Raw genomic sequence first — 14,162 nt, 5'->3', positions numbered from 1 at the left:
TGACTTAACTGCATCATAAATAGCTAAATTTGTTGTCAGTATGTCATTACGCTTAAACAACCAAAATAAGATCTCTGAGAAAGTGGTCACCTTTGAAACAATAGCATTATTGCTTTTTATGAAGCCTAAGCTTCGCATCACAGTAAATCAAACATTTCTGGTACCGTATTTACCCGATTGTATACTGCCCTTGATTCTAAGCCACATGCACTGGTGTTAACAAATTAATATAAGCCACACCCTCGAACCTAAGCTGCTTATAAATTTTAAAAGCAAAGTTAGGGAACAGTGATTGTCAACAAATCTGTCATTTAAAATTGTCTGTCCCGCTGATAACCTTGTGCAATAAAACTTTACGGCATAAAGAAGCGAGTTTAAGGTTTTCTTGAAACATTAAGTTGCAAAAAAATTATCAATGTAACAATAAAAAATGTAATCCCCCCTGATTGTAAGCCACACAAACAGTAGGGTAATAAACTTCAGAAGCCACGACTTACAATCAAGTAACTTCTGTAATTGAAAAAATTATTTAAATTTCATGCAATTAACGCATTACCTGGTTTTGATTAACTGGATTCATTTATAAAGGGTTTATAGACAAATAGATTGTTATCATGACAAAAATGCAGTTGAAATTATAATGCAAGCAGTATGTCATTACAATTTATTTTTTCGTTGATTTCTTGTATTCACAAAAGTACAAAAATTTCAGCTGTAATACAGTATTTGAAAACACGCAATATTATAAAATATACAGTTATTCTTTTGTGGTGTTATCAACTGGCACATATTGTTTATGAAGCATTGTGAAATGTACACACCTTCAATATTAATTCATTTTGTTGCTGATCTTCTGCTTTCCAATAAAACACGTCATTTGAGTGAATATTAAAGTGCTTCAACCTGGCTTTTAATTCTTCAATGAGGAAATGAACTTCATGCAAACGGCGCAGTTGTATAAAGTTTTGCCTAAACATTACTTACTCGATAAAACATTTGCTCCAACACAGAGTATTTAACATGACAACCACCATATTACATGAAACACAAAGTGTAAATTGATTATGCCTTATGCAGTAAAGCAAACCAGAGCTGTCGAATATTTTAGCACTCAGTTTTCACTTTGAACATTATAAACTCTATTGAATAAGGCAGTCTGCATGTTTATCAAATTATTAATGCATTTGAATCCAAGGTAATGTTGCGCACAATGTAGTAAAACAGAATTTCATAACATCGGTAAACTGAACAATACCACTAATGGTTTCTGAATAAGTTAGATGTGTTTATCTTCTTAAAAAATATGGTACATATGACATACCCATTAAAATAATAAAACTAACATCACAGTTATTTCCCCAATCCTTTGCTTGAAGTTAAATCGTTGTATCCAAATAGTAATCTATCAATGGAGGGTGGGGGCAGTCCCAACATAAAGTCATAACTAATGTTAACCATGTTTTGGGGGGTCCTAAATTTCGGGGAAATTTCCTCTATTTTTAGATGTTATATAACGGTAAATTGGGGTTGAGCTATAGAAAATATGCATGTCCATGTGTGCGTTAATAGAAAGAGACACACACATAACAGTGGCTTGCACAGCTGCAGTACTATTTGGAAAACTCAAATGCGAGTTTTACGGCGATACATGCTTCTGAACGTTTCTTTTACTTTTCAAAAAAGGGCTTAAACAAACTTTGTACCAAAAACAATTAAGTGTGCGCTAATGTAGCCAATAAAACACACACAAGACAAATATACATACGGTAGCCCTGTAAGCCTATAATTTTTCAGTTTTGTTTTCCAGTGCAAAAATTGGTTTACACTGGAAAAACCAGATGTTGTTACAACAAAATGACCACTGAAAATTTTTTTTTTGTTTCCGTAACTTGACATTGAGCAAACAAAAAATGGCACTTTTCATAACAATGTAACATGTTTGGTAACAACGGCAAATTTAAGCACACAATCTAATGTATTTGACAAACAGATTTCTCGCCTTTTTTAAGGAAGGCCTGTACATCAGTGATATTTTGGGCAAGGCTCATATACTGGCCAGGGCAAGTTTCGCATAAGCAAGTATGGTTTTAGCTGGTCTAAGTCACCATCTAATTCACCAAATCTTATTTTGCAATTTGAATTGTAATCTTCAATAGCGAATAAAGCTTTTTCTTTTTTTTTACTTCTTGATGTTGCAGCCATCATAAACTCCTTTAAGTTGGCAATACTAGAGACACATATCACAGCATCTTTCAATGTTGATCCCTACTCACAAATGCCTTTTCTAACAATCCCTGGCCACCACATTATAACACTTTTGTGTCTTATGGCAATATTACAGATGGACTTAAGCTATGACTTACTTTTTCATTGATATGTTGTATTTACAGGTGTTTGGTTTGGCAATGACTTTACAAATTTCCAAGGTTATGGCCAATAGAGTAATAATATCCCAACTAATATTGGTATAGCTAAGCCACCACTTTAAGGTCTAGGCAAAACTATCAAATTCAATTAAATTTTTTTGTGGTCATTAAAGACAAAGGTGTCTTCCATTTTTTTAAATATACCCACAAAGAGGCAGTAGTAAGGTGCATGATAGATAGAATGAAGGTATAAGTTTCTCTTGTAAACTTAACGAATTTTCTTCAGTTCGAGACTCTCTACTTTTTTCAATTATTTATTTGAAAAGACACATACATGTAGATCTGTTTGCCTCTATTATTTTACTCAAACTGTTTTCGATATGTTCATATACTTACTCCACTAGGTAGCGCTATAGACGGGCGCCAAGTTCACCCAATGGACATGTCCAACAGTAACTTAAACTTTTGTGGCTTAAAAATTGGGATTTTAAATTATTCTCTGGTAAATCACTTAATGTATTTTGAGGTTGCAAAAAGTCTTATTGCAAGTACATGTTTAGATTTTACAAAATAGGATTTATGGAAAATTAGGGTCATTTCAAAAAAGGTTTGGAAACGAAAATATACCTAGCCCACAGCTGTTCATCATTCCTCCTTCTAAAGTAATTGGATCCTGTCAAAAATTCCCACCTTCTATAAGCATGCAGAAGAGCAATACAATCACTAAAACTTCCATCTGACCAAAGTAGCTGTTGGCGATAAGAGCCCAGAAGTTTGTTGTATGGTGTTGCAAAAAAGCTTTGTTTGGAGAGAGATGCAGCTTAAAATTGCATAAAACAGTGCTGAAATAACACACAGAGAGTGACAATCATTATCATAGTACCTATCACTAAACAGTTTTCTAAACAACCAAACACTAAACCCAACATTAACATCTTGCCCAATCTCATGTCAATTGGAAGAGAAGCCAACACATGCCCAACAAATGTTAAATTTCCATCAAATCTTTTTAAGTTTGTTGTAGTTGAAAGTGCTCCTACCTATCAACAAATATGCACAATTTAAAAAAGCAAACCAAGAAAAACTAATATTACATACCTCTTTCAAAAGTAATATAGTACGTTCAATATTTTGAAGATCTGGTGGTGACATAGCCAAGGACAGAATTTCCTTTGGCGGGCCCAGATCAAGAACTTTTACCTAAAAATGGAACACTTTTAGTTGAATCACCTTTCAGCTCCTTAACAACAATAGTTCTCCTCTGGCACGCTAAGCTGTAGGCCCAAAGTGGTTGTTAAACAGTTCTGTACTTGAACACATTTATCAATTGTTTCTCTACCATGATACGAATGCTATTATAATATATCTATAGTACTTGCTGGTGTACTGTTTTGATAAGAGACTGACTGTTAAGCCACTGTATTTGTACGAGCTTGATCTCGCTTCATCAGGTGCTGACACGGCGCATTGAAGAAATTGAATTGTAATATATGTGTTAGGAAATCAACAACTGTGCACTAAAAACTAGTTTCACATGCCAGGAGCAATTTGCAGCAATGCATAACAGCAAATATTTGTGAAAGGGAAACAAAGTCTCAATAGTGGCAAATTTTTAGTCTATCGCAGCAGTTAACATCTCACAGTCCTATGAGTATAAAGCACTTTCACTGCCAATCAGCAGTTTGCACTAGAAAACTTTGCAATACTTCAACCGAAACTCGGCCCACTATTTGTGGACTGGTCTAGTGGTTCCCAAGCTGTAGAATGCAAAAGTTTTTCTAGCAGTAACTCAGCAACTAACTTTAGTTGGGAAGAAACATAATAACAGAATTTCATGCTCTGTCATAATACATTTCACTTAATTTGGATTGGAACTTTCATTAGTTTAACAAAGTTGAAGGTACGAATGAATTTGGGTGGATTTTCATGCTTGACCCTTGCATTAGTACACCAAACCATGTTTTAGTTCTGTACATGTTTATTCATATAATCAAAACTTTTTAAAATGGATTGACTAAGCAACATTACTGTTGTGCATACGACATAACAGAAAATTCGCTCAATGCTTTTGGGGTAATTGGCACGAAACATTTGTTGTGGTTTGATATGTTTAATAAAGGGAATTTTAACAATATCCTATCAACTTCAAAACATTGGGCTTAAAGCAAACACTTTGTAGAAGCACATGCTTATGTGCAGCAAATTTACATGCTTATGTGCAACACCCAAGTTGTGCACCAGAACACCCATCTTATTAAAACTATTAGCTCATTTTTGGGGCATGTCGTTGGTTTTTATTTGCTGGTATATCCTGGGCTGACGTTTGTTTAATATTAGCAATTTTGAAAAAGTTTGGAATAAATGCTCTATGTCTGAAAATGTGCCATGTACAATTTACATCACAGCAAGAACAATCCAGTTTCTCAGCATCTTTACTCTTTCACAACAAGACATTTGTATTGTGCTCAGTGTCAAACTCTTCTGGCAAGAACACTATTTGTTAGATCAACATTCTGATATTGGTATTCATATTTATAGCTTTTTTTTCCAGAAGAGCTTTTAAATTAACTGAACAGCATCAGTAACCAAGCAAATTGGTCAACTGTATGTTTATGTAAAAACAAATTAAAAATAAATGCTGTTGGAAGAACTCAGATCTGAATGCAAACTTACTTTCAAGACAGCACTTTCCAGTGAACATCGTTGCAGCTCAGGAATTCCATATTCAGGAATACAAGTCTCCCAAAAAAACTTACTAATTAATCTGTAAACTCGACCTGTTGACACACGGCCCGCCCTTCCGGCTCTTTGTCTACTACTTGCCTTGGATGACCACTGCAGACGCAAACTCTGCAAAAATGAAAGTTTATGTTACTTTTGGAACCAGAAACGGTACATATAATTTATAACATCAAGTTTTGGTGTAAGATAGATTAGCTACTTTAAATAAACCACAAGCTTGTAACAATAACTTTGATACAACAAGCTATAACATACCTGGTAGTTTGTTTCTATGTCATTAACCAAAGACTTTGTCAAACAAAAGTCCACAACATACTGTATATCAGGAACAGTAATTGAACTTTCTGCGATATTAGTTGACAAGATAACCTAAAAAAATGGTACATAACAATAAATTTATAACACAAAATTATTTTATTGGTATAGACAGTGTTTTTAAAAATTAAGGGGCATTTAAAAACTTTCCTCTTGGAAAATTCAACATTTATGCAATTGTTTACATTCCACACATTTGTTTGGTACAACTTTGTTATTTAATTTTGCCTATAAAATTTTTTTGTGGCAATACATGTGCTGTTTTTTTTTGTTTTTTTGTAAGAAATGCCTCAAATAAATTTGGAACCATAATAGTGTTAATCAAGAAAACACAAACAAAAACCATTTTGCATGCTATAATCTGCCATGCCTGTTTGTACGTTTGTGTGTGCTAAACCTGGTCAAAACATCAACTATTGTCAGACTGACATACTACGATTGTCTGTATTTTTGGCATGTTGTAATCATGTTTGACAATTAAAGGCAGAACAATTTCTCTAATTAAATGCAGTGAATGACACAGGGTCATACGTCGAATTTATGATGTCACACAAATTGACAAAATAGGCTTATTCATTTTTTTTTAAAAATAGGTCAAAATGTTTTTGGGAAATTTAATCAATTTTTCACTTTCAGAACACTTTTTGTTTGGTTGTAGTCCAGCGAATTGTGAATGCCTTAGTCAAGCATTTGTGTTTTTTGCTGTTTGCAATGGGTTTAACATTGACAATTTTTTTACTTTTGTTCTATGAACTTATTAGACTCCTGCACATAGGCAGTTGAAAAAACAAGGGTGCAGCACCCTCAGGTAATTTTACAGGAGATTCGGTGAATCCCCATATTTGGCGCCATAGGTAACAAGCCCCTGAAAACATCCATGATATTACACAAACAGTGAAATAAAACACATATATTGTTTTAAGAGTTTTTGGATAACCACACTCATTACTTTTCGAAATCCAAGTGGTGCTGCAACAAACACTTCTGCTTGTTCTTCTCCTGTAATGCTTGAGTGAAGTGGAATAATTTTTAATTTTCTTTTGACATATTCACAGTCCAAAATGCTTTCAAATTCTCTGATTTGTAAAATGCCTGGCAAAAACACAAGCACTGAACCACGTTGCCTTGAACATGGTTCAACCTAAAAATAAAGGTTATTCTGGGTTCCTTGATCACCGCAACAATTTATGATACATAAAGTATATATATACTTAATAGGTGTTATTTGCTCTCAACTGTTTATTTATGTGTAGGTAACAGACAGATTAAAATATTGTTTGTTACTTCTCATAGACATACTTTTATTGCATAGCTTCTTAAACTAGGAGTCCAAATGGTGCCGTACAACAAAAACAGCACACATGATTTATTATCAGATGTTTATGATTAACATGTAAAAAAAATTGGGGGAATTCCTGATGTTTTGCTGTAAATTAAGGTTACTTGTGGTCAGTGGCGGATCCAGGGGGGTGTTTAGGTGTCAGAACACCCCTCAGCATTTTGGCACATTGTTTTGTGGGGTGTGAAAGTGCGGATAATTTCGGTGAAGTGTTCGTCTCCGCTGTTTCTTTGTTTCTCGGTCGCGCGCGCATTCATGTGGCGATGACTCTTATGAAACAATCGTTTGTTGTGCCATTGGTCAATAACCCGTCAACAATACTGTTTTTGAAAGCGCGACCTTATAAGTTTATTCATTTTTGCTACAATTTCTATACAGCGAGTATTTTGTATTTCGTCTGTTTTTTTAATATATATTTCGCAAATTATCTAGTGCTAAAACATCGATGTGTATTTGGTGGTGCAAGACCATGTCCTAGACCATTACAGATTTGTTTTTAGAGTGGGGGGGGATGGAATTTGTTTGGGAATTCCCCAATTTTCCGCTGTAAACTAAGGTTATTTGTGGCCGAGCATTGCAAAATACGAACGCCAGTCTTGGTGCGAATCGTCACATAAACGATGGCTTCCTGGCTTACGCAATCGCGTAACACTTGGAACACTCGATGCGAGTTTTTGCGGTAGTGCTTGCGCCATAGTTTCATTACCACGACTTTAAAAGAAAGGTTTAAATATACGTGTTATCTAAAAGGAATTAAATGTGGGCTTACGTTATCAAGAAAACATACAAATAAAAACTATGTTGCATGCGGTGGCCTTATATTTCTCTTTGTACCTATGCGAGCGCTAACAGTTATTTTCAACATGCATAATATTGGCAACGTGTTCAACAACAAAACTGGTTTCCACCAGGATTTTGACAAAAAATTACAGCATGATGAATGTCCGAAAAAAATTTTATTCGCATCTAACGGCTTCATTAATTAGGTACCGAAACCGAACACCCCCCTCATATTTTTTCTTGTGCATTACAAAATATAAATGCCAATGTTAGCGCAAATCGTCATATAAAAGATGGCTTGCACAATTGTGTAACGCTATGAAATAGTATCATTACTATTTCTATGAAAGGAAATATATTTGGTGACAAAAACGGGATTAAAAATTGTTCATTTGGTAAAAAAAAAACAAATAAACCATTCTGCATGAGGTGGAACGCTATTCCTCTGCCTTTTTGTAGATGCTGAAAGTTTTTTCTGGAGTTAAACCCTCATGTTTAGAAACAATGGCTAGTTTAAGCAGGATGCAGTTTTTAGGCAAATGTAAAAGAAATTTTTTGGTTTTTGTAGGGATTTTGACAAAAAATTACAGTTATGGTTGTTTAGCAAACAAAACTGACAAACATATCTTATGCCGTGTCCAAACCCCTTGGGCCCCTCTTTAAGGTTATGCAAAATGTTAAAACCAACCACCAGCAATGTGGCCAATTACAACAATCTTGTTTTTTGTATCACTGATAAATTTTATTAGTGCACACAAAAATCTGTGCTCATGCAGAAAACAGCCATTCAAGGTTGTATTGTGATTTGTTAGAGATGAAAATACAAAACTATGTCGAAGAAAACGAGCCACTGTCTGTAGCTCACAAACACAAAATTAGTTGTCCTTTTGTCGCAGTAATATACTTAGTAAGTTGTATTAAGAAGCACCAAATCTTAAAAGAAAAACATTACCTTTGTTTCCAAAACATCTAAATGTAATATTAATCTGGAGGCCAAAGCATAAGCTTCATCTGAAATTTCAGGGTTGTTCACATCCACTACTGGCAACTGACCCAATGCGGTAAGATCTTCAGTAAAGTATTCCAAAACATCATACAGTCGTCCCTACAGTTAGAATGAAAAGTAAAGTTTCAAAAAGTACAACTGTTTACAATGCTTTCTTGCTTTCTAAAATTATTAAATTTGTGTTTTATTTTAAAGTTCATTGGCGTAGATTACGGTTGCAGTGCACAAATGTGAAAACATACTTAGTGTGCTGCTGACATAGGAGCCTGGTTTGCATTTTTCCAGGGGGGGGCGGCTATGTTATGACGTCATAATTTGTTACTATGACGTCATCAAGGATAAAAAAACTGTGTTTGAATTACAATGCATGAGGCGTATTAGCCAAAAGGGCGGCGTTAACAATAAATGCCCGAGATCGATCTACGACACAACCAATAAGTACCTGTACCCGTTGGCATATCATACTGCGAGACTGACGTTCAACAACCGATGCCAGCTACGCAAGCAAAACTAGGTCAACATACTTTGTGTGCGTCGCGTAGGAAATACATTGTTTTTAGGTCTTTTTTCTTCGAACATTACAAATGCGCCGAGTTACAAGGTGCGGATAGACGCGCGTAATAGCCAATGGTTTTTTTGGAAAAACCTGGGGGACGCCGCCCCCCCTGACTAGGCGCCTATGGCTGCTGAGTATTTACTTACTTTTACTTACTAATTTACTTACTTTAATGTTTACAGTAGGGGCAAGGAAGAAGTTGCCACTGACATGGCTTCCAAAATATTCAGCTATTTCTAGACAATTCATTGTTGCTGACATGAGTATTACCTATAAATTGTTCATTTAATTACTTTTGGTATTACTATTTGCTTATGTACTCAAATACTGCAATATGAGAGTAGTACCTTGACGGACTTCGAGTTAAGCCACAAAAGTTTTCGAACAAGAAGCATCGCAAAATCTGTTTCTTGATCCCTCTCATGAATCTAGGCAAAACAATTATTTCCTTTACCTTCTTAAAATCTGTTTAAAACAGAGATTTGCTCAATAAATATGATATGAGTTGACAAATTGTAATGGTAAAGCAACTATTACTTGTGCATGCTCAGGGTGTCGCCGTTTTCACCATTCTAAGTTTTTGGCATGTGACACCACTGTTCGACACAAACGGCATAAAAAAAATGATAATTTACCAGTATGCAGTACCACAAACAGACCAACGCTATTGTTATCAACCAAAGTCCATCAATTGAATTATGATAATAACTTAATTAAGCCTAACATACCGGTCACGCCAATCTTGCAACATTCAAATCAATCTTACTATTTTTCTTTTTTCAAAGATTGGACGCCAACGATTTGACGAAAGAAGTGGTTCGAAGACATTGGTGCCAGTATAAGTCGTTTAATTGCAAACCACAAACAATTATTTGGCGAGAAATTTGTATTTCGAGTCACTATTAAACAACAGAATTTAACTGAACGGTTATGTAGTGTTGAAAACTTAATACCATCATCTTTTGCTACTCCGGGATTCCCACCCAAAATAATTTTGTCTGTTTAAATGACTAAATAAATGCAACCGCATTAAAATTATGGACAAAATCCATGTAAAAACCAGCCAGCGCATACTTTACGGCTCAGTGAATAGGCCTGTTATGTTTAAAACTAACCATAGTTTCCAAACATGAAGCATTGTTACCAAACAAGTACCATTTTTCATTCAATCGGACCTAAAAGAGACAAAGCAGCCTACAAATGCTTTTAATTGTTTTGTCATTATTTTAATGTTTATTCTAAACTTTTGTATGTATGAATCCCATAATCGAAATAAGCCTGGCCGTTCTCATGCGTTAGCTACCAGATACGACATTTTTGCTATTCGACACCAATGAAAATTTTTCTCAAGATGTTCGACACGCAATAAAAACTCGACACCTTGCGCATGCTACTTTTAGAATCCTTCTTAGATTAGTGGTTCTTAACCTTTAAACAGAAATCTTATTTCCAACCTGTATCTAAATTTGTTGACAAAGAATTTAATATAATGTTTTTGTTGCTGCCAGGCATATTGTAACTTAATAATCTGTTCTTCTAGTTACGTTTTATCTTTGCCAGAAGAACAGATTATTAAGTTAAAGAATTTAATGATTGCATTTGCACTATATCTGTCACACTTTTTTAACTTTTTTAACACACAGTGGATACAGAATTTGACATGAACAATTGCAAATAAGTGTATGACACACAGTGAATACAGAACAGAATAATTCTTTTCCAACTACTTTTGTATATTTCGGTGCTGACCAATGGTGGGAAATTTCACACCGTTTAAAGACCACTGCTCTAGATCAAACTATTCTGGATAGTTTTGATTACAGGTTTAACACACACAGCAATAATGATATAACTTTGACAAGATGTAAACTTTGCTTTTTGTTGAATGCCAAACAGTCCTCTAGAAATAAATCTACGTGATCATAGGGCCACCAGGTCTTTCAATCTGGTGGGTCGATTAAGAATATACTATTCATACTCCAGGACAGGTATCTAATGCATTTTCTTTTTTTTACCGAGCACGCTTTAGACGTTAATTGTTAATAGGCCAGTTCACAAACTGTAATATAAACACTCTTTGTTTCCACTCCATTGCTTTGTTATAAAATTTTAATCTTCAAGTTTTTAATTGTGCAAGACCACTTGGTCCTGATCCATTGAACTTCGCAGATATGTTTTATTTTGGAAAGTAATTAGTCTTTGAATTTTTTTTATTAGTAATAATAAAAGAAAATATACACAAATCTTCCATTGTTACAAAACAGTTACATAACACAGTGACAAATTTCCCTTTTACAATGAGGCCAGTGGTGGATATGGCTCCAGACAGCTTCCTATGATTCATTTAATGCAGGGCGTCCTTTTTCGGAGACAAAAGAAGATTCCACACTGATAGTGTTATATAGAAATTTATGAAAAATTGTTTTGTTGGCTGGTTTTTGCTTGCCATTTATGTAAATTTATCGTGAACAGGGGCCCACAACCTCTTGCTTGTTACTCTTGTGGAGCCATGAAGCATTAATGGTTGGAGAACTACTGGTTTAATGGCCCAAAAAGGTGAGAGACAGATGATAATTGTTGGCTACTCTTTTTGAGTTCAGATACTATTAGAAAAACAGATGTTTTAGTGACTACCAAGCAACACATACTGTTTCCAGTAGTTTAGTATGACATTTTTACTTAATCCAGTTGGTTTTTTAATACTACCCAAAAGGGAGCTTTTGGACATTGTGTTCCTACCTTGATATACCACACAAATACTCAATACATATAACTAGTGATGCACCAAAACAGCATTTTTATTTTTCGGCCAAAACCGAATATTCCGTAAAAGTTTCCGAATAAACCGAAACTAATTTTGTTATCCATCTCTTAAAAATCGCAATAAGTTTAAACAAACCATGTGCTGGAATGCATCTGATCCTATCATATAACCTTTTATTGGCACTACCAACAACTTAAAGTTGATTTCGATGACAATTAACAAATAAAACACACAAGTACAGTTTGAACCATGATTCTAAACTATACTAAACTTTGTGTACCAGTGTTGCATGCAGCAAAAAAGTTTCGGTTTCAGCAGAACTTTGCAAAAATATTCGGCCGAAACCGAATAATTATTAAAACTTAGGTTTCGGCCGAATAAATTCGGCAAACCAAACTTTTGGTGCATCACTACATATTACCATATATAGAGAGTGGATAGTATTAGCTTGTTTAAGAGTCCTAACAAAGAGCAGAGAAAATATCTTGGGATATGGTTGCATGCTTCCTATAATATACAAAACTAAAATGTACATAAACATAAACTCTTACCTCATCCAGGACAATGTGAGTAAACTTGTTCAAATTTTTGGCTTGTATAAGCTGATTCAAAAGCACACCAGTTGTAACAAACAATAGCCTAGTGTCTTGTGAAGACATTTTCTCCAAGCCAACCTGGTATCCAACAACTTGACCAACCTATACATGAAAAATACTTTCATTTGTAGTTGATAGGTAACTAGCACAAAGGTTTTGGCAGAGTTTGTGTTTTAGGACATACTTGCCAGCATCTTTCCTGACATACTCTACAGGCAAGACTTCTAGCTGCAATTTTTCGAGGTTGAGTTACTACAATATTGCAGTATTTGTTTTCCTGCCACACAAAATCAATTCATTGTACTCTGGCATTATGCTAAATACAAAATTCAAATCAACTAATTCATAGTATTTCTCAAAAAATGTTTTTTCCAAAGTTTGATCTGACACTCCATATTACCACATCCACATAAATTACTTGCATATCAAACATAGTCATGTAGTTTTTATAACAAAAATTAATATGGCAATTCACAAATAATTAAGCGTAAATTTTTCAGAAGATTATTTTTGCACCTTTGCATAATCGTCAAGAATAAATTGTGGCACTTGAGTTGTTTTTCCACTTCCAGTTGATCCTTGCAACACAGTCACTGAATTTCCTCTTATAGTTTGCAGAATAATTTGTTTGTAAGGCATTATGGGCAGATCAGCATCACACGTATGAGAAAATTTGTAGTGCTTGTAAATCTAAATTTGACAGTTTTTGTTTCATGCTTCACTCATGGACTTGTTTTATGACAGCTTGATAAGAGGATATTAATTTGTATGTATCAAAACATCATTTGCCTGAATGTGCCAGGATTAACTGGTGACTAAAAATAGTTTCTTTCAATTTGTCATAGAGTTTTGCATGGAGACGAAAAGAAACAATCAATTTATGAGCAGCAAATTTCAAATTTCCACAAAAAATTGGAGGCAGTTGCAATATTGCTTTACTTGCATTTTGCATTATAAACGACATGTACTAGCTCCAAACCCAGACAATGAGCCACTTTGTATTTTATGGCAAAAGGCTGTTATCATTTAAACATAGGTTTAACATCCTTTAACAACTAGTGAATCGCCATCTGAACTGATCTAAAGAAAGAATTTGTTTTTCTTAATACATTGCAATAAATAGTAGTTGATTTTCACTGCAAATTTACGGTGCTGTTGCCAATGTATAAAAAGAATAAACAAAAACAATTTCCCCAAATTTTGGAAGTACAGCACACAAATTAAAAAAAATGACCCATGAATATCGGCTACTATGTGAACTGAGCAAGTATCATTAGCCCCTTTTACATGTTGGTTTAAGACAGCTTCGGAGCTGACTTGCTGATCCTACCCTCTTGTTTTGGGCGCGGAAAAAGGCAAGCGTCTTAAGCCGTCTCAGCCTTCGATCTAACACGTAGAGTGGTTTACAGGACAGCTTAAGCGATTAAGTCAGTTTAAACCCAATTGCGACAAGTGGAGCGAAGAAGTTAGGTTTAGGTAATTTGTTTATAAGGTTGTGCGTTTGGGGTTTGCTGTTTACAACAAAACTTAAAAGTAATAAACTGGTTCTAGTACAACTACGTGAGTATGCTGTATGCTGCAGGGGTTAGAAGGATGTGCTTACTCCAGTCTTATTACATTAATTTCGGTTAATATTGTGCAAGTGTTAAATGAATTGCATCAAGATACAAAAATGCAAGATTTATTTTGAGGACCTAA

The 14,162-nt window shown here is 34.7% G+C and overlaps 1 protein-coding gene across 1 annotated transcript in view; it reads right to left on the bottom strand.

Moving 5' to 3' along the window:
* Positions 1–14,162, bottom strand: part of LOC145911899 (ATP-dependent RNA helicase TDRD9-like) — a 36,124-nt gene that overhangs the window by 13,566 nt on the left and 8,396 nt on the right. The window contains 13 exon segments of the mRNA XM_082999336.1: positions 822–969; positions 2,994–3,186; positions 3,250–3,406; positions 3,465–3,566; positions 5,040–5,216; positions 5,364–5,477; positions 6,373–6,602; positions 8,500–8,647; positions 9,273–9,374; positions 9,452–9,532; positions 12,420–12,566; positions 12,649–12,741; positions 12,981–13,154. Of these exon segments, the coding sequence (XP_082855462.1) occupies positions 822–969; positions 2,994–3,186; positions 3,250–3,406; positions 3,465–3,566; positions 5,040–5,216; positions 5,364–5,477; positions 6,373–6,602; positions 8,500–8,647; positions 9,273–9,374; positions 9,452–9,532; positions 12,420–12,566; positions 12,649–12,741; positions 12,981–13,154 (1,866 nt within the window).

This window comes from Ascidia mentula, chromosome 8, assembly GCF_947561715.1.
Source record: "Ascidia mentula chromosome 8, kaAscMent1.1, whole genome shotgun sequence".
In the NCBI taxonomy this organism is placed as follows: Eukaryota; Metazoa; Chordata; class Ascidiacea; order Phlebobranchia; family Ascidiidae; genus Ascidia; species Ascidia mentula.
This window is presented reverse-complemented; position numbering and strand designations above follow the sequence as displayed.